General features: G+C 45.1%; 2 protein-coding genes across 2 annotated transcripts in view; one reads left to right on the forward strand and one right to left on the reverse strand.

The window, feature by feature from the left end:
- Positions 1-16,781, forward strand: part of RFC1 (replication factor C subunit 1) — a 55,454-nt gene extending 38,673 nt beyond the window's left edge. Inside the window, 12 exon segments of the mRNA XM_083367717.1 lie at positions 1,744-1,858; positions 2,776-2,864; positions 3,763-3,900; positions 5,483-5,578; positions 5,871-5,969; positions 8,246-8,400; positions 8,492-8,609; positions 9,281-9,426; positions 9,428-9,447; positions 12,613-12,803; positions 14,907-15,077; positions 16,158-16,781. Of these exon segments, the coding sequence (XP_083223843.1) occupies positions 1,744-1,858; positions 2,776-2,864; positions 3,763-3,900; positions 5,483-5,578; positions 5,871-5,969; positions 8,246-8,400; positions 8,492-8,609; positions 9,281-9,426; positions 9,428-9,447; positions 12,613-12,803; positions 14,907-15,077; positions 16,158-16,238 (1,419 nt within the window). The 3' untranslated portion in view covers positions 16,239-16,781.
- A 1,897-nt stretch (positions 16,782-18,678) lies between these two features.
- Positions 18,679-24,577, reverse strand: part of WDR19 (WD repeat domain 19) — a 41,805-nt gene continuing 35,906 nt past the window's right edge. Inside the window, exons 31-35 of the mRNA XM_083367616.1 lie at positions 23,758-23,839; positions 23,042-23,192; positions 21,804-21,933; positions 20,190-20,266; positions 18,679-18,865 (exon numbers count right to left, since the gene is read on the reverse strand). Of these exons, the coding sequence (XP_083223742.1) occupies positions 18,754-18,865; positions 20,190-20,266; positions 21,804-21,933; positions 23,042-23,192; positions 23,758-23,839 (552 nt within the window). The 3' untranslated portion in view covers positions 18,679-18,753. The remainder of the gene's footprint in view (positions 18,866-20,189; positions 20,267-21,803; positions 21,934-23,041; positions 23,193-23,757; positions 23,840-24,577) is intronic.

Here is a 24,577-nt window from a genome sequence, read left to right on the forward strand (position 1 = left end):
AAAGTTTTTGGACATAGTTCCCAGTGCCCCGATAACAATGGGTATCACTGTTACATGTTTCATCCATAATAGCGCAGTTTTGATGGCCAGGTTGCGGTATTTCGTAATTTTTTCCAGTTATTATTATTATTATTAGAGACCGAATAGTTGCAGAAACACTTGGCTGCCTTAGAGAGATACTAACTAGGCCTTGTAAGAAATTTTCCATTTTAATCCGTTAGCCAGGAGACCCGTTTGCCATAGGGATGCTTCTGAAGGCGTCCTCATTTGACGAGAGGCGAAAGCGGGACAGGATCAGAATAAGGAGATAAGAGAGTTGGGAGGGACATGGGGGGGAGGTCTTGTAGTTCAACCCCCCCTGTTCAAAACAGGAGACCTCCCCCACTGACAAATGGCTGCCCGATATCTTCTCAAAAACCTCCAGTGTTCGGATCAAAGTTACCCAGGGTGTAATTTGGATTTCGCTACCGCCAGATGCATTGCTAGCTACCAGCTTGGGTACCAAAAAGTGGGATGTAGTCATGGGGATCAGTGGCTATTGAAGCAATGGGATTGCGTTCTGAAAGCCAGTGGGCTCGACTAGATGGACCAGGGATGTCAACTGTCCAGTTGGCATTTCCAGAAAAAGAAACTCCCGGGACATCGTTTTAATCAAGAGTATAATACTTTACTGAAAATTTACATTGGCACAGAAGAAAGCGAAACCGGCTCTGGTTTTCCCGCTCGAAAACTTTCTTAGTTAAACAATACTCCTTCACCCCCACCCACCCGGACGTTCACATTGTCCAACAGTAATATTTCTTCTTGTTGTGGAAACGGTCCGCTTCTCCTTTGAGCAGCTGCGTTAGTGGCCTTGGACGTCACCCCTCCCACTTTGCATTCCATTGACTAGATAGGAGCAAAAGAAAAAAATCCAGGCGAAAAGGCCAACAACTCTTGACAAGGGGTCCAATCCAGCAGGGTACTGCCCATGTTCCGTGTTTTGATATTCTTAATTTTTTTGTATTTTTTTAAAAAAAATTCCTAAAGAAAAAAACACAGGACGCATTTAAAAAAAACAAACAAAAAACCCCCAACAAAACAACGATTACAAACGAGGCACACAAAAAGAAAAGAAATGTGTATAACGTATATAAAATTAACGGTCAACAGATACGCTCCACCTTGGTTTGAATGCTGATACTTGTATCTCAAACAAATCTAATGGGTTCCCCCCCGTGCATTATGGGTCCAGAAATAAGTGCATATTTGCCACCCGTACTTGCTAAATTACTATTTTGCATCGTGTTCTCTTTAACAAAAATCCCAAATGTGCAAACCTGTTGCCCTTGATTTTCAACCATTCAAAAGCTGTCTACTGATTTCTTGGTTTCCTTCTCCTGTATGGTCCCAAGTTGGTTTACAAAACTTAACTGAGATGACGGGATTATTTTAGGAATTAGCACCTGGGCTTGGACATCAGATTAGTCTGCGCTTATTTGTTGCAATCACGAAACCGAGATGCAGACCTTGGGCCTTTTCAGCCTCCGTTGACACAATTGTACCGTGGGCTGGATTCGAAATCTGCTCAATAATAAAAAAAAATTCTAGTTTTCTCTTGTTTTCCCATTGCTAATCTGAAACAAACAACGTGCCAAGGGATGGATCGGATTCTGTCTGCCTGTTGAAAAGTAGCCGGTCGGCCAAAGATGGGATTGGGTTGCCTCACCCACTGCCCTTGTTTTCATTGTTTACCGAAATTAGGAACTCGGTTTGAGTTACGTGGAGCTGAATGCGAGTGACACGCGCAGCAAGAACAGCCTGAAAGAGGTGGTGGCGGAATCTCTGGATAACACCAGCATCAAAGGATTCTGCTCGGGTATCTTAATTTCGTTTTGTCTCCTTGCAGGCTTTTGCTTCTGGTTAGTTGGGAAATCTAAATGGAGGCGGGTGGTCCCTATTCGCGGTTAAACGGCAGCCCAGCACATAAGGCCATAAAACAGTTCCTCGTTAACACAGCTGCTTGCTCAACCCCGTGTGTTAGAATTCAGCGTTAAAACAGCAGTGTGTTCTGTTCCCCCCCCTCCCGGGGTACAAACAGACAAGCAGGCACGATTAGCAAGGGTTAATTCCTCAGGCTTTAGTAATTGCCTTCTGATAAGGCCTTGGCAGCAAAATACAAACAGTCAGCCAAAATAGGCTTGTTACCTGAAGCGTCTGCTGGAATGAGATAACTTCCAAACAATTACTCAAAATGAATCCAAGCAAACAGTCCAGAAACAAAAGTACAGAAGCGTTGTCAAGAATTCAGGCCAGGGTTTCAAACAGGTAGTAAATCCGACAGAATTCCAAAGATGTGACCAGGAGTTGATTAAAGTCCTTAGAGCAGCCACACCCCCTTTTGTACCTTGTCGGGTGTGGCTCAGTGATTCAGCTAATCCCTGACCCTCCTACTCTTCCTACGCTGCTGTAAACGCTTGGCTCTGCACCGTTCTCGGGGATCTAGCCATGATTCATCTCCGCTACTCTCCATCTGCTGCAGCTGCTCTGGCTCACTCCCAGCCTGACTAATCACAGGCTGCTCCTGTCAGCCTTCAGATGGAGACGGAGGCCTTGCCAGAGGGGAGGGTCCTGGAGAGGGAGGCCTTGCCAGTTCCTCCCCATCATCATCAGAGTCCTCTTCCTTGGATAGGACAGGCTCGGGGGTCGGGGCCACAACACAGTGGCTCTACAACTGCCTCTTCGCTAATCCAATTTTCCGTGCAATTACTTGCGTTTTTCTCCCTCCCTCCTTAGGGGCGTCGCGTTCCGTCAGTGCAAAACACGTCCTCGTAATGGATGAGGTCGATGGGATGGCCGGCAACGAAGACAGAGGTGGGATACAGGTAAGGAGGGAACACACGAGCCCTGGCGTGGAAAGGAGTGTTTATGTGGGCTGTTCGGGATTGGGGGGGAAAAGAAGGGATTTCGAATGATTCCTGGGCCAGATCTTAACTATGCTGAAAGAAGCATTGAGAACTGAAAAACTTTAAAAGGAGAATAAATCTAGCAGGTAAGAAAAGGCATCGTTCAACTTCAAGGGATAGGTTAGATCAGGAAGCGTCCAACCTTGCCGGGTTTTAAGACCTGTGAACTTCAACTCCCAGAATTCCGCAGGCAGCACGGCCGGCTGGGGAATTCTGGGCATTGAAGTGCACAGGTCTTAAAAGCTGCCAAGGTTGGAAACCGATGGGTTAGAGGAATGCGTTATGAAATGCTACCTTATAGTCATAGAATCGGTTGAAGCAGGGGATCTTTCAAGCTTGGCCCTTTGACGACTTGTGGACTTCAACTCCCAGGATTCCTCAGCCAGCCACGTGTGGCTGGCTGAGGAATCCTGGGAGTTGAAGTCCACAAGTCGTCAAAGGGCCAAGTTTGAAGACCCCCTGGTCTGAACTTAACAATGTGTTCTTATTAAAAGGTACTCATACAATGCTTCCTGTGCTTATGGCAGCTTGTCCCAATTAAAGCAGAAATCGCGTAATAACTTTTGACAACCTAAAAATATGCGATTTATAATAACGCCTTCCATTGGGGCAGCCGTTTTCAGCTGCTCTTCAAGTGCAACTTTAGCAATAATGGTCAAACTTGCTTTAACTTACCCGTTTAAAATGTCTGGGAAACTTAATTGTTTGACCTACTAGATAAATGCAAACTAATCTGTTGAGTAGTGAACGAAGTGGTGCTGGACTTCATCATATCCTGGTGTGTGTTGTTTTTTTCTCCCCCCCCCCCCCCCCGTAGGAGCTAATTGATCTTATTAAGCACACAAAAGTTCCAATAATTTGCATGTGTAACGATCGGAACCATCCCAAGATCCGCTCTCTGGCCCACTACTGTTTTGACCTTCGTTTCCCGAGGCCGAGGGTGGAGCAGATCAAGGTAAAAAAAGGCTTTCGAGAGGTTTTTGGTGTCGTTCTATTTTCTTGGAGATGATTTTTTAGGGAAAACAGGTGGTTGAGCCGTGGAAAATAACTCATTCAGGAGCGTGGCTACTTTGCCCTCTAGGTTTTTTGGTGGGGACCGACGTTGTAGAACAGGGGTCTTCAAACTCGGCCCTTTTATGACTTGTGGACTTCAACTCCCAGAATTCCTCAGCTGGCTGAGGAATTCTGGGAGTTGAAGTCCACAAGTCATAAAAGCGCCGAATTTGAAGACCTCTGTTGTAGAACGTTCTCCTTTGTAACTTGGGCTTGTCTATCCCCCTTAAAATATATATATATATATATATATATATATATATATATATATATATATATATATATATATATATATATATATATATATATATATATATATATATATATATATATATATATATATATTCATTCTTTCCAACTAGTTTTATTGATTCATTTGTAGCCTCTGCTTTTAAGGGGGAACACGTTAGCCTGCTCCATCTTCTGAAGATACGAACCGAAGATTAATATAAAAGGTGGCTTACAAATCCTTTAATAAAGGTTGTAGCAAGCGTCACTTGCGCTAATTTAGTTGGAACCTTTCGGATTAGTTCCCCGGCGGGCTGTTTTTCTGTAGGCGCAATCCGAAGTGAAGTTCTTAACTGCAATTTGACTTTGGTCCGAACAAGCAGGAAGGAATAAGGATAAGGATACAGGTAGTCCTCAATTTACGACCGCAGCTGAGCTCACAATTTCTGCTGCTAAGCAAGACGGCGGCGAAGCGAATTTTGCCCCATTTTTCTTGCCACAGCTGTTCAGGGAACCACAGCGGTTGTTCAGTTACTAACACAATTGTTCAGTGAATCTGGCTTCCCTGTGGGCGTTGCCTATCAGACGGTCACAGAAGGGGATCACGTGACCCAGTCATAAGTATCAGCCAGTTGTCAACTGTTTGAATTTTGATCACTGTGACCGTGGGGATGCCGCAACGGTCGCAAGTGTGAAAAATGGTCATAAATCACTTTTTCAGTCCCGTTGTAACTTCTGAATGGTCACTAAAATGAACTCAAGAACTACCTGTAATGGAAAGTTAGTTGTCTGGGACAGGAACAGAAAACTGCAGATTATTTTTTTTTTGCAACTTTTCCCTGAATGACGTATACACCCTTAGACCAGGGGTAGGCAACCTTGGCTCTTTTACGACTCGTGGACTTCAACTCCCAGAATTCCTGAGCCAGCCACGCTGAGGGGAAAGGGAGAGGTTTCCAAGCTGAGCCATGCTGGCTCAGGAATTCTGGGAGTTGAAGTCCACCAGTCATAAAAGAGCCAAGGTTGCCTACCCCTGCCTTAAGACAGGAGATTTTAGACAGTTTTGTGTACATTCATACTTACACGTAGATGCACGCCGGTCTTTTAATGTCAAAAGAAGACATTTGTTGGTACTGAGCCAGTATTGCCCATTTATAGTCATTTCCAACTCTGTAAATGAAGATGCTACTTTTAAATCCTGGGGTTATCCCACAATTGTTTGGTATTTGCTCACACAAAACAAATGATTTTTGCAGGGCGCTATGATGTCCATTGCTTTCAAAGAAGGATTAAAGATTCCACCACCGGCAATGAATGAAATCATTTTGGGAGCTAATCAGGACATCAGACAAGTGAGTTCCCTGTCAAGACTAATATCTGATACATATAATTCCGTTTATAGTTTCAGGTGGAAGACCTTGATGCAGCTGGAAGCAGAAACCATTGATGTGGAAATTGGAGGTGGGGGGGAGGGGTTGGTAAAAGAAAGTAATTATTTTATACAATGAGATGACCAGTGGGAGATATTGATCTGCAGCATTTGTTTATCAAAAAATTGTAATTTGTTTTTTTGTTTTTTTCCCCCCTTACTCCTCAGGCATTGTGAGCAAGCGTGAACCTTTGTGCTTTGTTTTTTGTTGAAAGGTGTTGCATAATCTCAGCATGTGGTGCGCGAGAGACAAAACCTTGACTTACGACGGTGTCAAAGAAGACGCCGGGAGAGCCAAAAAGGATATTAAGCTGGTAAGTTGGATCGAAGGCCCAGCTCCAGGCAACGTACTTCAGGAGGAGTTTGGGAGGCTTTTAGAAATCCTTTGAGTTTGTTTGGATCTTCTGAGTTACGCCCCAGAGGAGTACTTGCAGAAGTGTACCCAACTCTACATATGTGCTCTGTCGCAGCCCACATGAGTCCTTGTTAGGCTCACAAGGAGAAACCCCCTCTTCCAACAAGCAGGCAGGAAACTGCAAGAAAAACCAACCCCTTTTATTATTCACAGACCTGAGTCAATGTCCAAAGCAAACAAACACAGTCCACAGAAACTCGATCCTCAACACGAACGCTTGCCTTCGCCAATCGGCACCTCCCACAACTTCCCTTTTATTATTCAGCCAAGGCGTGGCTTCCTAATGCCTTCTCCTTTGCCTTTGGAGCCGCCCCATTGCTTTCCTGTGTCCTACTCTCGTTGCCTGTCGGCGTTTGCAAGCATCTATGACAGTGATGGCGAACCTTTTAGAGACCGAGTGCCCAAACTGGAACCCAAAACCCACTTATGTAATGTCGGGTGCTGGATGGGTGTGCCCCATTGGGTGGGTGTGCCCCATTGGGTGGGCGTGGCTGCGGTGGTAACGGCAGACTGGGTGGGACTAAAAAGTTCAATCAGTTCCAACTTTGCGAGATCTTTTTTTTTTCCTCCATGAGAAATTGAAATTGAACCTTTTTTTTTTTTTGCACACGGCGGCGTAAGCCTAAAGTGAAAATGTTTTATAAAACTCAGCTGAAGGCTTAGGACTGGGGCAACGGCGCGCGTGCCCACAGAAAGGGCTCTGCGTGCCACCTGTGGCATGCTGCCATAGGTTCGCCACAACGAATCTATGACGTCTTCCAGCTGTGAGTGCTTAGAGTCTGACTCCGCTTCTCAGCACAGCTGGGTCTCAGCCTGAGCACGAGTGGAGGGGCCAGGCTCCTCATCAGATTGTAAATCTTGGAGTTCCTCAGAGCCTTCCTCCGACTCTGATGGCACTCCAGGCCCCTCCTCCTCCTCTTCCTCCTCTGATTCCCCAGACTCACCTGCCAGATCCACTGGCTGGCGAGGAATCACAACAAGATGGGTATTTTAAGCCCAGAATACTTCTGAAACCACCAGAGCATGATCAGAAAGCCTTTGGCGGGATTAGAACTGCGATTTGACTCACTGGGCCGCAGAACAGGCTGGCCAATGCACTCAGTCACCCCCACTTGCGCTAGCACCACCGCCACTATGCAAATGGGGCACCGCACGGCAAAAACGGGGTGCCACCGCTGCACAAATGGCAGCACAAAAACAGCGCTGCGCGAAAACGGGGCGGGGCCGGCAAGTGTGCGGGCGCCAGCACCTCCCCATTCACGTCGTGAGTGCTCGCGGCCCTGTTTGTGTGTGTGTGTGTGTGTGCACGCGGGCGCGTAAAATGCTTCCCCCTCCCTTTCCCTCCGGTCCACCAACTCAGAAAGGTTGGAGACCTTGTGGTATGTGGGATGTAGACAGCCCCTTGATGTAATAATGACGTTCTAATTCACCAGTTGTAAGGGGTTGTTTGGTGCAAAGGTCAGCTCATTTGACCAGCGATTTGCACACTTTTGTGATTCAGTGTCAGCCTGTGCTCTCAGCAGCTGAGTCCGAGGAATCTGAGGAGAAGGAGGAGGGGTTTGGATAGCCTTCGGTGTCGGAGGGAGGCTCTGATGCACTGCAGGACTCTCAGCCTGGCCCCTCCCGTCGTGTTCCTCATGAGGCTCAGCTGTGTGAGGAGCAGGGGTCGGACACAGAGGAGTCACAGCCGAATCTGTTCAGAGACGCTAGAAGCAGAAGGCAATCCAGCAGAGCAGAGCAGAGAAAATCAGTGAGGCCACTCAGTGAGAGGAGGAGAAGGCACTGAGAAGCCAGGCCTTGGGACAGATAATAAAAGGGGAAGGTGTGGGCGGGGCTGGCCGCTGAAGGCAATACCATTCGGTAACATTCACAGAGAATCCTGGTCTGTTCTTGCTAATCTGTTTGACTCTTGTTTGACTCTTGTTGGATGTTTAGAATCATGTATTTTTGGTTGAAGAAAACATTCTGCTGCTTTTTTTGTTTGAAAGACTTTATCGTTTTGGAACTGTAAATGCATTTGGGTTGGGTTTTTTCCCAGCCTGTTGATTGTTAAAAGGAAAAAGGGGTTGTCCCTGACACACAAACAGGGCCGGTCGTAGGCTGGAACAGAAGAGCTTTTGATCTACCCTCTTTGCACTTTTCCTCAAATGAATTTCGGACTCTTCCTTCCTCCAGGGGCCTTTCGACGTGGTGAGGAAGGTTTTTGCCAAGGGAGAAGAGGCATCCCACATGTCTCTTATAGACAAAGCAGATCTGTTCTTCCACGATTACTCTCTGGGACCCCTCTTTGTGCAAGAAAACTACATCCACGTCAGGCCCGCCGCTGCTGGGTGAGTTCCGGTCGTTATTCTGGACAGCGTCGGCATTCAAGGCAGCGATAGGTATCGTCCTTAACGCGAGCCGTCTCCCATCTTTTCTCAGGAACAACTTGACGAAAGAACTCATCTTGCTTAGCAAAACGGCGGACAGCATTTGCGACGGCGATTTAGTCGACCGCCAGATTCGCACTCGACAGAACTGGAGCCTTTTACCCACTCAGGTTATATTGCCGCTCTCTTTTTCTGCGTGGAAATTGTAGATGGAGCTAAGTGTTTGTTTCTTCTAAAAAATAATGAAGCGGTCATCTTAAAAGCCAGCTCGGATTCATCATCATCATCATCATCATCATCATCATCATCATCATCATCATTATTATTATTATTATTATTATTATTATTATTATTATTATTATTATTATTTATTTTCATTTTACATTATTTTTCTCTGGAAAACCCAAGGGATTTATCTATGTCGTTCGATAGGAGTGGATGGAACATTATCAATTTTAAGTTTAATTTTATCCCACCTTTATTATTTTGATAAGTAACTCGAGGTGGCACATGTAACTAATGCTCCTTCTTTCTCTCGTTTTCCTCACAATAACCCTGCGAGGTCGGTTGGGCTGAGAGAGACTGACTCACCCAAAGTCACCCAGCCGCCTTTCATGCCTAAGGCGGGACTAGAACTCGCCGTCTCCCGGCGATTGGCCCAAAGTCACCCAGCTGGCTTTCATGCCTAAGGCGGGACTAGAACTCGCCACCTCCCGGGGATTGGCCCAAAGTCACCCAGCCATCTTTCATGCCTAAGGCGGGACTAGAACTCGCCGTCTCCTGGCAATTGTATCCTCTGAAAAACAGAAAAAAGTGCTAAAACTGCTTCCTTCCTTGTCAGGCCATTTATTCCAGCGTTCTGCCCGGGGAGCTGATGAGAGGCTACATGCAAGAATTCCCGAGTTTCCCAAGTTGGCTGGGAAAATTTTCATCCACTGGGAAGCACGACCGCATCGTACAGGAGCTTTCTAGGCACATGAGTCTCAGGTAACCGTGAGGATAGCCTTAGTAGGTCTCCGACTGAGCCCTGAATGGCTGAGATGACTGAGCAAGCACACCAGGCGGGTCGTCCCCGACTTACAACCATTTGAGGTTGCAAACCGCCCTGAATAAGCGACCGTCAGCTGTTTTTCACGACCGTTGCCGCGTCCTCGAGATCACGGGATCGGAATTTGGGTGCTTGGCAACTGGCGTGTACTTAGGACGGTTTGCGGAGTCGTGGGATCACTGTTTGTGACCTTCCCAGCTGGCTTCCGACAAAGCGACGGGACTGGGGGAAGCCACAATCAGTTAACCACCACACGATTCACTTAACAACCGTGGCAAAAAAGGTCATAAAAAAGAGGAACAACTCATTTTAATAACTGCCCGGGTAACCAATAGCAATTTTGGGATTCAGCAGTGGTGATTAAGTCCAGACTGCTTGTAATAACAATACATAATAATCCATTGCTCAGTTATTGATAATATGTAATAATCCATTGCTCAATTATTGATAATAGATAACACCATTGCTCAATTATTGATAGTACATAATACATTGCTCGATTATTGATTTACTTAGAAGGTCTGTGTGGCTGCCCATCTTGGATCAGGGCCCTGGAACACAACCCTTCACTCCTTTACTCCAGGATGTATCCCAAGAGAGAAACTTGACATACCCTTTTGCTCTTGGAAACTGCCCAGCTGTGACCCTTGCTTACAGTTCTACGACTCTGGAATTATTGCTTGAAAGTCTACGAATCTGAATCGTTTTACTCATTCTGTGAATTGCTTGGGGTCACGTTCCCCGTTCAGGAGGGGCGCGCAGCTTGAGAGTACTACTCCTGGTTCTCCCGGCCCCTGCTTTGAAGATCAAGGTGACAGCTGTGGCCAGGAACACCTTTGCAATGGGGGTTCCTAGCCACGGCTGTCACCTTGATCCTCAAGCAGGAGCCGAGGAATCTCGAGAGTGGTGACCTTTTCCTAGATCGAAAACACGCCCGGATCCCTCTATGGCTTTATGCTTGCAATGGGCTGGACGTGGCGCTGTCCTTTGAAGACCACGCTGGACACTCAAGGTGTTCAGAACGCAGCGGGCGGGGATGTACATCTCTTGGTGTGTTTCCATGCTTGCAGGCGCAATTCAAGGTGCTGGTTGTAACTCGGGTAGCCCGACATAGCACAGGTGTGGATCTTTGGGGGGGGCCACCTGCCTCCCCTCGTGATCAGCCAGGCTGATTCCATCCCAACAGCATTTGTGCGTTCTGCCTCCCTTCAATTCAACCGTTCCTTCTGTTGGGCCCACGGAAGGTGGCCGCCTCTGCAGTAATAATAATAATAAGCTGGAAGGGACCTTGGAAGTCATCTAGTCCAACCCCCTGCTCAGGCAGGAAACCCTATACCATTTCAGGCAAATGGCTGTCCAGTCTCTTCTTAAAAACCTCCAGTGTTGGAGCATTCACCGCTTTTGGAGGCAGGTGGTTCCACTGGTTAATTGTTCTGACTGTCAGGAAGTTTCTCCTTAGTTCTAGGTTGCTTCTCCCCTTGACTAGTTTCCATCCATTGTTTCTTGTCCTGACTTAAAGTGCTTCGGAGAATAGCTTGACTCCCTCTTCTTTGGGGCAGCCCCTGAGAGATTGGAACACTGCTATCATGTTACCCCTCACCCTTCTCTTGATGCCTCTTCCTTTGAGATTCCCACGAGTCCCATCTTTCTGGCATTCCAGAAAGCCTCAAAGACCCCCCCCCCAAGTGGTTCTCCCAGGCCTTGGGTTAGAGTGGCTTTGAAGCCCCTCCATATTACGTGCCGCTGCGGTTAGCCGGGCCTATACCGTCCTTTCCTGTTTTTTTTTTCCTTTTCCCACAATTGTCGTAGTAGGCAACCTTGGCTCTTTTATGACTTGGTGGACTTCAACTCCCAGAATTCTATGCCGGCTGAGGAATTCTGGGAGTTGAAGTCCACCAGTCATAAAAGAGCCAAGGTTGCCTACCCCCTCCCCCCGCCTTAAGTCTTTTCCTTTCTTCTTCTTTTTTTTTAATTTTGATTTTTTAAAAATTCAGTTATAACATAAGATACAAAAATACAAAAGCAAACGTCGGGGAATAAAAGGTAGGGGGAAGGGGAAAAAAAGAGAAGCGTGGAATAAAGGGGGGAAATGAAGAAAAAAAAAGCGTTGACTTCTGGCTGCCTCTGTTGCGGTCAAATAAGGCATGAAGATCCAACCTCAACTTTTTATGCTGAACTAGCCATTTCTATAAGGGACGCGGTGGCTCAGTGGGTTAGGACGCTGAGCTTGTCGATCAGAAGGTTGGCAGTTTGGCGGGTCGAATCCCGGGTGCCGCGTAACAGAGTGAGCGCCTGTTACTCATCCCAGCTTCTGCCAACCTAGCAGTTCGAAAACACGTAAAAATGCAAGTAGAAAAATAGGGACCACTCCGGTGGGAAGGTAACAGTGTTCCGTGCGCCTTTGGCGTCTAGTCATGCCGGCCACATGACCACGGAGACGTCCTCGGACAAGCGCTGGCTCTTTGGCTTTGAAACGGAGATGAGCACTGGCCCCTAGAGTCGGAAACGACTAGCATGCATGTGCAGGGGAACCTTTACCTTTACCTAGCCATTTCTATATTAGCAGATCAGCCTAATCAGTAAAACCCCAAATCAGTGTGTCATATTTTTTCCCCCCCCACCTCAAGCCCAAAGTCCAGAAGCGGTTTCCAAGTGGAAAGAAAAGTACTTAGATTCTTTTCTTTTATCAAAACAGCCAGTTTAGCCCTCTCTGCTCATTCCATCAACTTTTTTAGCCGTGCGTCCACGGTGGGGATCGAAACATCCATCCCTTTTTGGGCGTAGAGCAGCCTTGCTGCCGTCAAAATATATAAAATCAGAGTTCCAAATCTTTTTTTTTTTCCCCACCTCTCAAGTCTTTTTTTTTCCCCCATTAGACCCAGAAAGTAACTTTCTGGTTGAATCTTTATATTCGCTTTTAAGGATTTTCTGCATTAAAATACGAATCCTGCTCCAGTATTTCTTCGCTTTATCACATGTCCACCACAAAGGATAACCCTCCCGTAATTGTCGTCTTCCTAGTTTATCGGTTCTACTGGACGTTCTCCAGAGGTCGGGAGTCGGTTGGCCCGTAGGGCAATGTGTAATAACCCATTCCAGCTTCGGCTAAGCAATATTTTTTTTAGTAAACCTGGACTATCTATCCTATCTGCGCGATGCCGTTGTGCGACCGTTGGCTTGCCAAGGCTCGGAAGGAGTCCAGGACGCTGTCGCCTTCATGGATTCGTACTGCTTGTTGAGGGAAGATGTTGAAAACCTCATGGAGGTCACCAGCTGGGCAGGGAAAGCCAGCCCGTTTTCCGATTTGGATTCCAAGGCAAGTGATCAATCATTCCGGCCCGTCCGTGCCTTTGGCTTAACCTCTTGAAAGAAGAACTTTGAGGAAGACCGTTAAATCAATTTCAAAATGCGTAACCAGCTCCCAAGGGGATACAATCAACACACACAGAGAGAGACACACAGACACACACACACATCTTGAAGCCCAGGCGACCATGACAAATTGCCAAGACGCAGAACTCTTGATTTTTCTGCCGTATAGAATGCCTTGCACATTAGCATCTTTTAGTCACCATGATAGTAGCAAAAGGGCTTGCAAAAGAGAACGCTGAACGTGTTGGTCTAAGGCAGGGGTAGGTAACCTCGGCTCTTTTATGACTCGTGGACTTCAATTCCCAGAATTCCTGAGCCAGCCATGCTGGCTCAGGAATTCTGGGAGTTGAAGTCCACGAGTCATAAAAGAGCCGAGGTTGCCTACCCCTGGTCTAAGGCAAGGATCTTCAGACTTGGCCTTTTTATGACTTGTGGACTTCAACTGCCAGAATTCCTCAGCCAGGCAAGCTGGCTGAGGAATTCTGGGAGTTGAAGTCCACAAGTCATAAAAAGGCCAAGTCTGAAGACCCCTGGTCTAAAGGAGATCAGAATATGGGTTTTATTGATTGTCCAACCAGCTGCTTTGGTAGTGGAACTAGCTAGGTGTTAAATGACGATTCTTCGACCTATCAGTCAGCTGAGGGGGCTCTTGCAGATAAGCAACAGGAAAAAAAGGTAAAACTGATTAATTTTTTTTGGCGGGGGCTTGGCTGTATGGCATAGCCATATTGTGACAGGAGCTGTTTGAGGGTCTTGGAAATCTTCATGTTTTGACTTGAAGATAAGTCTCTTTTGACGGGATTTCCTTTTCTGCATCCTATTGGAAAAATCCAGCTTTTTCTTCAGCCTGGGCACTCTCTGCTTCCGGTGTATTAACTCTCCCCCCCCCCCCCAGTTTTCCAAACTTTAGGAAATAATCTCAAGAGCTCCATCATGAAAATTGTGTCTATGGTGGAAAATGTTACGCTTATTGGGGTCCTTCGCGTGAGAGCAGTATAGCATGGAAAACACTTGCCGTTCTCTTGTTTGCATGTTACTGGCAAAGGTTGAAAATGTCATATTTTGTAAGCGTTTATCTAGTGCTGGTAGACTTTCAGTGGGGAAATTTCAGATAATTTGCAAGATATTACAGTTTGCCATAGACTTATTGAACACATAACATAGTTAGATAGATGATAGATGGATATAGATATACATGGATAGATGGATGGATGGATGGATAGATAGATAGATAGATAGATAGATAGATAGATAGATAGATAGATAGATAGATGATAGATAGATAGATGATAGATAGATAGATGTAGGTAGATATACATGGAGATAGATAGGTGATATAGAAGATGGATAGATCAATAGATATGGATACATATAGATACATAGATAGATGTAGGTAGATATACATGGATAGATAGGTATAGAAAATGGATGGATGGATAGATAGATCGATAGATATACATACATACATAGATACATAAATAGATAGGTATAGATGGATGGATAGATCAATAGATATACATAGATATAGATACATAAATAGGTATAGAAGATGGATGGATAGATAATCAATAGATATACATAGATATAGATACATAGAAAGATAGGTATAGAAGATGGATGGATAGATCGATAGATATACATAGATACATAAATAGAAAGATCGATATACATAGATAGATACATAAATAGAAAGATAGATAGATCGATATACATAGATATAGATACATAAATAGAAAAATAGATAGGTATAGATGAGATGGATGGATGGATAGCGTTCCTGCTGTCTCATTCAGATAAAAGTCCCTTCATCCTGTACATCAGTATTACTCCGATGTGTATTGTCAAGTGCAAAAGGAAATGTGCCCATTAGTCAGAAAATAAATTTATTACTGTTGTATTTGCCAACAGTCGCTAACTAACTGAGGCAGTCAGTTGCTAAACGAGGAGTGGGTGCAATGCAGTTGGTATCTCATCAGTAACTGCCGAACTAAAAACGGAGCCTGGTGCTTAAAAAGACTCAGTCGGGGTTTTTTTTTCCCCTCGACAGGTGAAATCGGCGTTCACGCGCGCCTACAATAAAGTCGCGCACCTTACCCCGTACTCCTTGCAAATGGCGCCCAAGACGAAACGAGTGGCGTCGGTGGATGCGGACGTGAACGAAGAGCTGGAATCGAACGAGGCCGAGGAAGGAAGTCTCGAAAGCGACGCGATGATTAAGGTAGCCCCTCCCTCCCGCAGCGCATTTAAATATGCAGATTTACGGGCGATCCTCAGTTAACGACCACGTGTTCAGAGATGGTCCGAACTTAAAAACGGTGCCGAACAAATGGTTCGAAACCTTGCAACCGTTCCGCCACGTTCCAGCCGTCATAGCAGAGAAATCTTTTTTTTTTTTATGGTTGACTTAAAAAGACTAATGTCTACAAGGCTGAATGTTTTTGAATAGATTTTTAGTTCTGGATTAAGTCAGTTTGTTTTTTCTCCCTTTTTCCTGTTGTCTTCTCCCCTCCCCCCCCCCAAATATTTTGCTTGCATTTTACTTCCGTGCCCTATGATTTGCTAGTTGTTGGGACGAGTTACACCTGTATTATTAGGGTGTTCTTTTGGGTTGGTTTTTTTTTAAGTGCTTCTAAATATGTGGAACAGTTTGCAACTGAAAAGTGAATTAGTGAGCGGCTAGGTCAGGGGTCGGCAACCTGAAAAAGCAAAAGAGCCACTGGGAACCGGTTCCATCAGATATAAAAAAAAGTGGGAGCCGCGCGCGTGCATCCACGCACCCGCATGCACATAAAACAAAATGTTTTGCGCATGCGCAAAACATTTTTTGCGCGTGCGTGGATACACGCGCGCAGTTCCACTTTTTTTTATGTGGATGCACCTGCACGCCAGCGGCGACAGGTCTCTGTGGTGACGGGCGCTGGGTTGCATTTGCATTTGGAGAGGTGCGCGCGCAGCTCCGCCAGAACAGCGGTTTGGAGACCTGCTGGCGCCGGTTTAGAAAGCTGAAACCGGCACCAGCAGGTCTCCAAACCGCACCTCCGCCCGAACACCAGCAGATCTCCAAACGGGTGTTCGTGCGGAGGTGCGAGAGAGGTGCGCGCGCAGCTCTCCAAACCTTTGGAGTGGTGCGCGTGCACCTCCGCCCGTTCGGAGAGGTGCGCGTGCACCGGGTGACTGGGAGCCGCAGGAGACGGCTCAAAGAGCCGCATGCGGCTCCGGAGCCGCGGGTTGCCAACCCGTGGGCTAGGTGCACTGGGATTCAGTTTGCATTTTAAAATGTTTCTTCTTTTTTTGACAGAAAAAGACCAAACCTGCCAAGCCACCAAAATCAGAAAGGAAAGAAGAAAAGAAAAAAGGAAAATCAAAGAAAAAAAGCTAAATAAATTATCTAGGCAAGCTTACTGTTGGGACTGTGGACGCAGTAAATGGTTCTGCCCCAGGTGCTTTGTTAACACCGCACAGCAACCGCAAATATATACATATATACATATACATATATATATATATATACACATATATATATATACACACACACACACACACACACACACACACACACACACACACACATATATATATATATATATATATATATATATATATATATATATATATATATATATATATATGTGTGTGTGTGTGTGTGTGTACATATTGCAGGAAAAAAAGGCAAATCGAATCTATATTGTTTAATTCCTGTAAATACCGAGAGAGACTCGGCTTCCTGGGAGAAAAAGAGACCAAGCTGCTAGCGCTTCCCTTCGCAAAGCTCCTCTATTTTTTTATATATAAATGCTCACGACGTTACTAACCGTGTATATAGCACGTAAGGAACAAACCCTAATCGGTTATTCGTTTTTTGTATATGAAAGTGCAGCACTGTGTAAAAGTTGCAATAAAACTAGTTTCGTATTTTTAACAATATTTTTTTTTAAAGAAAAAACAACGTGAATGGAACTCGCCTTGTATTTATCTACCGGGAAGCTAATCTCTCCAGCCGTCGTCGCTTGCGGGACTGAGGTGCAGTTTGCTGAATTTTGGGGAGAAGGGCAGCAAAGCTGGAACTGCCCCCCCGTTTCTCGACCTTGGCAACTTTCAAGATGGGTGGACATCCAATTCCCAGAATTCCTCGGCCAGCGTGGTTGGTGAAGAGTCACGGCCATAAGTAAATAACAGTGGATATTTTTATTTATTTAGGAAACTTACGCAGCCGCCGACTCGCTCACGGAGACTCCAGGTGGCTTACAAGCAATAAAAACACAGTCTAGAAAATAAAATTTAAAATAAAATAAAAAAACAATACAACCCCACCCTTCTCCCATTCAACGGGCTCCATCCCATTCGGGGTTCCCCAGGCCCACTGGCAAAACCGCCTCTTCAGGGCCTTGTGAAAGAGTGTTGAAGTGGGGGCCAGTTTAGCTTCTGAAGGGATGATATTCCAAAGGGAGGGAGCCACCACGGAGAAGGCCCCTGCTCTAGTGGGCTGGGTGAATGTGGCCGGCAAGAGATGGTCCCTCAGATAAGGTGACAGCCCACACCTTGAAGTGCACCCGGAAGCAATCATCAAGGATGAGGGGGGGACATGATAGCAGCGTTCCAGTATCTCAGGGGCAGCCCCAAAGACGGAGTCAAGCTATTCTCCAAAGCGCCCGAAGGCAGGACAAGAAGCAACGGATGGAAATTAACGAGAGAAGCAATCTAGAACTAAGGAGAAACTTCCTGACAGTTAGAAGAATTAACCAGTGGAACAACCTGCCTCCAGAAGCTGTGAACACTCCAACACTGGAGGTTTTTAAGAAGAGACTGGCCAGCCATTTGTCTGAAATGGTGTAGGGTTGAGCAGGGGGTTGGACTAAATGACCTCCAAGGTCCTTTCTAACATCATTATTATTGATCATTGCAGTCAGCCAGATGTTCAGACTGTATTTGGCATTTTTGTCTACGATCGAGTCCTTACCAAGGACCTGGGATAGGCAGATATCATCATCATCATTATTGATAATTGCACAGCCAGCCAGATGTTCAGACTATTTGGCATTTTTGTCTACGATTGAGTCCTTACCAAGGACCTGGGATAGGCAGATATCATCATCATCATCATTATTGATAATTGCACAGCCAGCCAGATGTTCAGACTGTATTTGGCATTTTTGTCTACGATCGAGTCCTGACCAAGGACCTGGGATAGGCAGATATCATCATCATCATTGATAATTGCACAGCCAGCCAGATGTTCAGACTGTATTTGGCATTTTTGTCTACCTATCGAGTCCTGACCAAGGACCTGGGATAGGCAGATATCATCATCATCATCATTATTGATCATTGCACAGTCAGCCAGATGTTCAGACTGTATTTGGCATTTTTGTCTACTATCGAGTCTTTACCAAGGACCTGGGATAGGCAGATATCATCATCATCATTATTAACCAATGCAGCTCCCGCAGGAGAGACAACACGTGCACACTGCGGTCTGCAGAAAACCATGCGGGCTGCTGCATTTTGAACCAACTGGATGCTTCTCAGCCCCATGTAGAACGGTAGTTTATAAAATGCCAAGTCTCGGTCTTGGCATCAATACTCCGTCAGTACCAATGTATTGGCACAAGCCCCCCCCCTTTTGCAGACGTCAAGCAGAGAAAAATCAGTGGGCAGACTCGGCGGTATCGCAGTGGTCCAGCACACAACCCGCGTCCTTCCACGTACACAACGCCTCGTGGAAAGCAGCTCTGTTGCGCGGAAGAAGCAAATTCGGGGGCACGTGTAGGGGGAATGCGCACGCACGAGCGAATAGGCCAGTTACTATTTGAGTCATAAAACAAAATGGAACGTTCTTTAATATTCTGAGTTTTAAACAGGAAAACGGAAGGTCGAGCCCTTTGCCTCGACTAAAATTATTGCTCCACTTCGGACTTGAGGTACGGTGTGCAATCAGCTGTTCTTTTCAGGCTGGCGGCCTCGACTTTTTCCGAACACATGGGACACACGCTTTCGCTCTGCAACAAACTATTGAAAAGAAGACAACGTTCACAACCTAGACAACGTTCACAACCTTCCATACTCGGCATCATCTACAGGTTGCAAAACATTATTATCATTTTTACTCGGTCTCTTCATCAATGGTTCGCTTCAATGCCTTAAAAGGGACGATGTTTCATGTTTCTCCAAGCAGTTGATAGGAAGGAATAATATTGGCAGTGTGCAAGCCTTACAATTTGTTATTTTTAATCACAAAAGCCAGAGGCTACGTGTCCCAAAACATTAATATCCACGTTTCAAAAAAAAACACACTAGACCTCTTCCGAATATCGAGGGAGGACTGTCAGAAAGTCAAACAAGGAGAATCTAATAAACCTAGTCGCTAATTTGACATGCTATATAATATTTTGGCAGGCAATACAATAATTTTGATAGTGTACTGTCTAAACCAACATTAGGAATGTCCTGATTCACAGATAAAACCATACATCTCTGTGTGTCTGTGTGTGTATGTACATACACACACACGCACGGACACACAAACTCTAGGTTTATTTCTGATTGTTAGGTCATTTCTGGGGGGAAAATTGTAGCAACGGTTTGCTCATTTCAACATCTTAAAAATGCTTTGGGGGCAAGTGGTAATTTATTTATTTATTTATTTATTTTATTTTATTGCATTTATATACCGCCCTTTCCCTGAGGACTCAGGGCGGTATATAAATGCAATAAAATAAAATAAAATAAAATAAATAAATAAATAAATAAATTACCACTTGCCCCCAAAGCATTTTTAAGATGTTGAAATGAGCAAACCGTTGCTACAATTTTCCCCCCATAAATGACATTATCACAGATACTCAAGTATAATAATGTTCCAGCAAAATGTAAGGACTACATGGTTAATTTGCCTGTGCAAACTAGTTTAAAGTCAGCGATATTTCCTAGCTGGAAATTATTTTATTATGTGATCCTAATCAATCATGACCTAATAAAGAAAATCTCAAACACAGATGCATATACGCTGTCAGGTCAATCCTAATACAACCAATTGGGCATTTTTTTGCAACGGAGCTTCTGGCGAAAATTGATTTTATGGTCCTCCAAACACAAACGCGGCAGCCAACTTCTCTTTGGCTGCTGTGAGCCGAAATAAAATGATTCAGGAAGAGGAAAGGTGATAAAAAAAAAAAGTATGCGAAAATGAGAACTGCAGATGGGTCAACAGCCAGAGAAATAAGCGGGATTAATTTCAACTCGGTAAGAAATCAGAATTTTGCCGCAGGCTGCTGTGATGGGAAACATCCTTCGCGTGTCGGTAATCTGAGAATTGAAAAAGATGACAGCTTACTTTTTGAACTCCGAACAGAGCGCAGGGAACTCGCAACGGGGGCACAGCGTCCAGTCGTCTTTGGCCATATGTCGTCCCTGGAAGAATTGCAAGGTGGGGGACAAAATCAGGTGCCAGTTAACAACGACAAGCAGTGAAGTGCCTGACATCGTGGTTCTGACAGATGGAACTCTTCAAAGAACTTGGAGGCATTGTTTACCTTAAAGAATCTTTATTTGAGTAGCACAGCGTCGGCGCTGACACAGTCAAAGCCAAAACCTGAGTTCCCCTCCTCTGAGCTCACAGTATCAAAGCACAATTCCCTCCTTTGATTAACCGTCATAAATCACATTCCCCCTGTCAATGCTGCTAACATCAGATGCTCTTGCTCTGACAACACAGGGAGACGCAGCCTTTTTCTTTCCGTGCGTCAACTCTTAGAATTAGATGATCACTCGAAAAGGAGGAAGAATGGGATGGGAGTTAATTAGACATAAATCCTGGAGCTTTTGAAATAAGAGACGATACGAAACGGCGGGTTAGAAACAGGAGGGAAAGCTTGCATGTCAAACTAATTGGTGAATGTGACTTGCGAATCAGAGGTGGGAATTGTGCTTCGATACGATGTGTTTAGGGGAAGGGGAATTCAGATTTCGGTTTCAACCACGTATGTGCCGAAGCCATGCTTTTCTATTAAAAAGATTCTTTATGGTAAACAATGCCTTGAAGTTCTTTGAAGAGTTTCATTGGTCGGAACCAGGACACTCCAATTAGTTTGAAATGCAGGCTTTCCCTCCAGCTCTCCAGCCCGCCAATTCCTTATCGTCTCTTATTTCAACAACCTTGGTTCTCACGCTAGGTGCAGGGTTGTTATGTCTAGCTAGACTCTCATGCGCATTTTCCCCACCACCTCCCAGCTTCATCTAACTCTAAAAGTGAAAAGAAAAAAAAATGGCTGCATCTCCATCTGTTGTCAATGCAAAAAACATCCGATGTTAGCAGCGTTGACACCTTACTTGGAATTAATTATGTTAATTAATAGACGGGAAGCACATGTCAATGCAACACTTAGCCCTGCTGAAGTGCAAAAATCGAGATTCTGTATCTCAGACCTAAATTTCAAAAGGCAACGTAGAGACAGTCCTTGGCTTACAACCACAACTGAGCACAAAATGGACACTGTTGAGCGAGAAGCGGAGTTTCACCCCTCGCCACACCCCCCATTTTACTCCTTTTGTTGCCACATTTGTTAAGCGAATCGCTGCAGTTGTTAAAAGTTAGAAACCACCATTGTTCAAGTTCAATCTGGCTTTCCCTTTGACCTTTACTTGTCAGAAGGCCGCAAAAAGAGGATCGCGTGAGCCTGGGACGCCGCGACCATCCTAAACACAAACCCGTTGTCAAGCATCCCGAAGGTAAATCGTGGGGCTGCTGCAACGGTCATTAAAGTCTGAGAAATGGTCACCAGTCCCCCTTTTTTTTCAGCGACGTTGTTAACTTTGAACAGCCACTAAATGAACTGTTGTAAGTCAAGGACTACTTGCCTGTAGCTGCGCTCCCGAGGCTTCGCTTCAGGCGCTGAAAGACGAAAAAGCCGAGTCCTGATCTATGAGTTGCTCGTACTTAGGTACTCACCGTCGCAATGCAATATGGGAGGTTGTTCTTACAGCCCGGGCACAGAAGTTCACATTCGGGGAGCATGAATTCGCAATACGGGCAGGGCGTGGTTGGTTCTTCCGCTTCCCCTTCCGAGGTGTCCGGCCGCCTGGTAGCAAAACATAAGTAGCCCATTAAGAAGCAGTCCATTTTTTTTTACTTCTCGAAAGTTGCCAAGTTGTTTTCCTTGCCTAAAGATATATTGTGCTCGAGTAGCCGCAGACAGCTCTGCTCACGTCGCAAGAATCGTCGTTAGGGTTCTCGGCCCTCCGATCTACGAGGGCAATTCGGAAACAAACCTCCGCTGGGTTATCGACGACAGACACTCGCAGATACAGAACTTTTATTATTAGAAAACTGCAACATGACGTGACTTTTCGACGTCGTCGCCATTCCAATTGAGGCCCTTGTCGTAACGTCTTACCAGGTTTGAAATTCCTTAGTAGGAGTCGCTCAGGGCCAAATCTGGGCTATAGGAGGGGGCTGATCAAAAACGCCCCAACGGAACGGCTTCAAAAGTTCTTGGGTGCGTCTAGCAGTGTGCGGGCGAGCATTGTTGTGAGCCGACATCACATCGGAAGTCAGCAGGCCCCAACGCTTCTTATGGACGGCTCGTCTGAGTTTTCGTAACATTTTACAATAGACTCCTGAATTGATGGTTGCACCATGCTCCGCGAACTTCACTAGCGGTACTTCTTTGGCATCTACACATTTGGCGGGATTTTCTATGGCAGGGGTCCCCAACCCCCGATGCGTGGATCAATACTGGGCCACGGCATGCCAGCAACTGGTCCACACAAACAAGCAAAGCCCCATCTGTGGGATGTAGGCAGCACACAAAACCACGCACCTTCCGGTCCACGGAAAAACCTCTCTCTACAGAACTGTTCCCTTGTGCCCAAAAGGTTGGGGACCTCTGTTCTATGGCACCACTTCCGGTGTGGTGTTGGTTCACAGTAATGCTCGCCCGCAAAAACATCCTCTTGATCTTATTTATGTTTTACTTTAAAAAACAAAAGCAAAAAAAAAAAAACCAACCCCTCACTTTTATGCCCATTTACCAGAAGTAAATTTCCCTAAATTCAACTGGGATTAACTGCTCAGTAATTATGCACAAGATGACGGATTAAATCAGCATGGTCAAGATTATTTTACGAGTCCAGTTGTGGATCAGTGCATTCCCAAACCGTGGTTAGACAAAATAACCATAAGCTCACCGGACCAGCGTTTCAATTCTCCTTTTGTACTTTGGGTCAATCTGATTCCGGTACTCTGGTCTCATCAGCATGGCCGCAAAACTAAAAGCTGATTTTTTCAGTCCTGCCCTGTGACATTCAATAACCGTTGAGGTCAGGATGGGCACAATATCTGAAAGTTAAAAACGACAGAAATCAACCCGCAAAGAAATGTTACAATTTAGGTGCTCAATGTCAACTGGCAGTCAAAACGTTCAGGATTTCACAGAGTTGCTGCTGATAAAATTTAATCTCCCAGAATTAGAACCAGAGACCATCTAAAGATGAGAGTCAAAAGAGATAACACCACAGCAATGATATTTTAAGACAAGTATAAAGATGATGCACATTGGAACAATTTCCAATCACCAATCAGTTTATTGATGTGAGCCCTGTTCAGCAATCTCTACAAGATGCAGGCAATAATTAAATTTTAATCCATTTATAGCAATGTCTAGAGAACTTGAAAAATCCCTTCAACCTGTGTGCTAAATTGTTAAGCTTCCGGCAATAAAATAAAATCTCACAGGAGATCAGAAGACATCGATCACGTTATCAAGGAAATTAACTAGGTACGTCAGAATAGGAAGCACATTAAGCAGCCTAACACCACAATTTTCACAAAAACCGCAACGTTCAAAAAAATTATCCCCGAATCCCTCAAAGGAGACAGATTTCTGGTTGGGGGTCAGACTTACGAGAGGGAAACTTGCTGATATTGTTAGCGACACGGATGAGCATACGTGCTCCTTTCATGTGGTCCCCACGCTTCACGTGAATCTGAAACACGCATGTGAGCTAAGCGTTATTCGTAATATTTAGAAACCATCCAGAGTAAAGAATGAAAAAGCAGATTATCGTTAAAGGCTTTGTTGAGCTTCATGGCTGTTTACAGAATGTTATCGTCGTTTTCTTTGCTACAAGTCCTTGAATTTCTTACTCCTTCAACTTAATGTAATGTGTACAGTAGTGGCCAAAATTGTGGAAACCTTTTGGGAAAAGTGTATTTTTCAGGTTTGATGGCTAACACCACCACTTTTTTTGGGGGTAGTAGTACCATAAAATTATATATCAGTGGAAAGATCATTTAATCAGGAATGCAATGCAACAAAGCGTGTTCCATTATCTGTATTCTATGAAAGGTTATAGCCAAATAACCAGAAAAAGGAAGCACAACTTGCTTAGCTTGACATCAAGTAGCTTTCCTTCATCTGACTGTAGCCAATGAGCATGAGTGTTTAGGAAACCAATCGGGCGTCCTCTTGTTTTGCCAATGAGCCAATCAGATCACAGCAGGATTCAGTTATTGATGTCCTGTATTGAAGCCGAGAGGAGGACAACTGTCAGTTTGTTACTGTGATGGCTATCAAGTTGGTTGGGGGTTTTTTGTGTGTGTGTGTTCTCTCAATTTAGCGAGCCTATAAAACGTTATAAAATTAAAGTAACGGTGCAAAGAGTGGACTGGTCGCCCAGAAAGCGATGTAAAATAGTATTATTAAGTCAACAAGGCTACAGTTA

Source organism: Vipera ursinii, assembly GCF_947247035.1.
Source record: "Vipera ursinii genome assembly, chromosome: 7".
NCBI lineage: Eukaryota > Metazoa > Chordata > Lepidosauria > Squamata > Viperidae > Vipera > Vipera ursinii.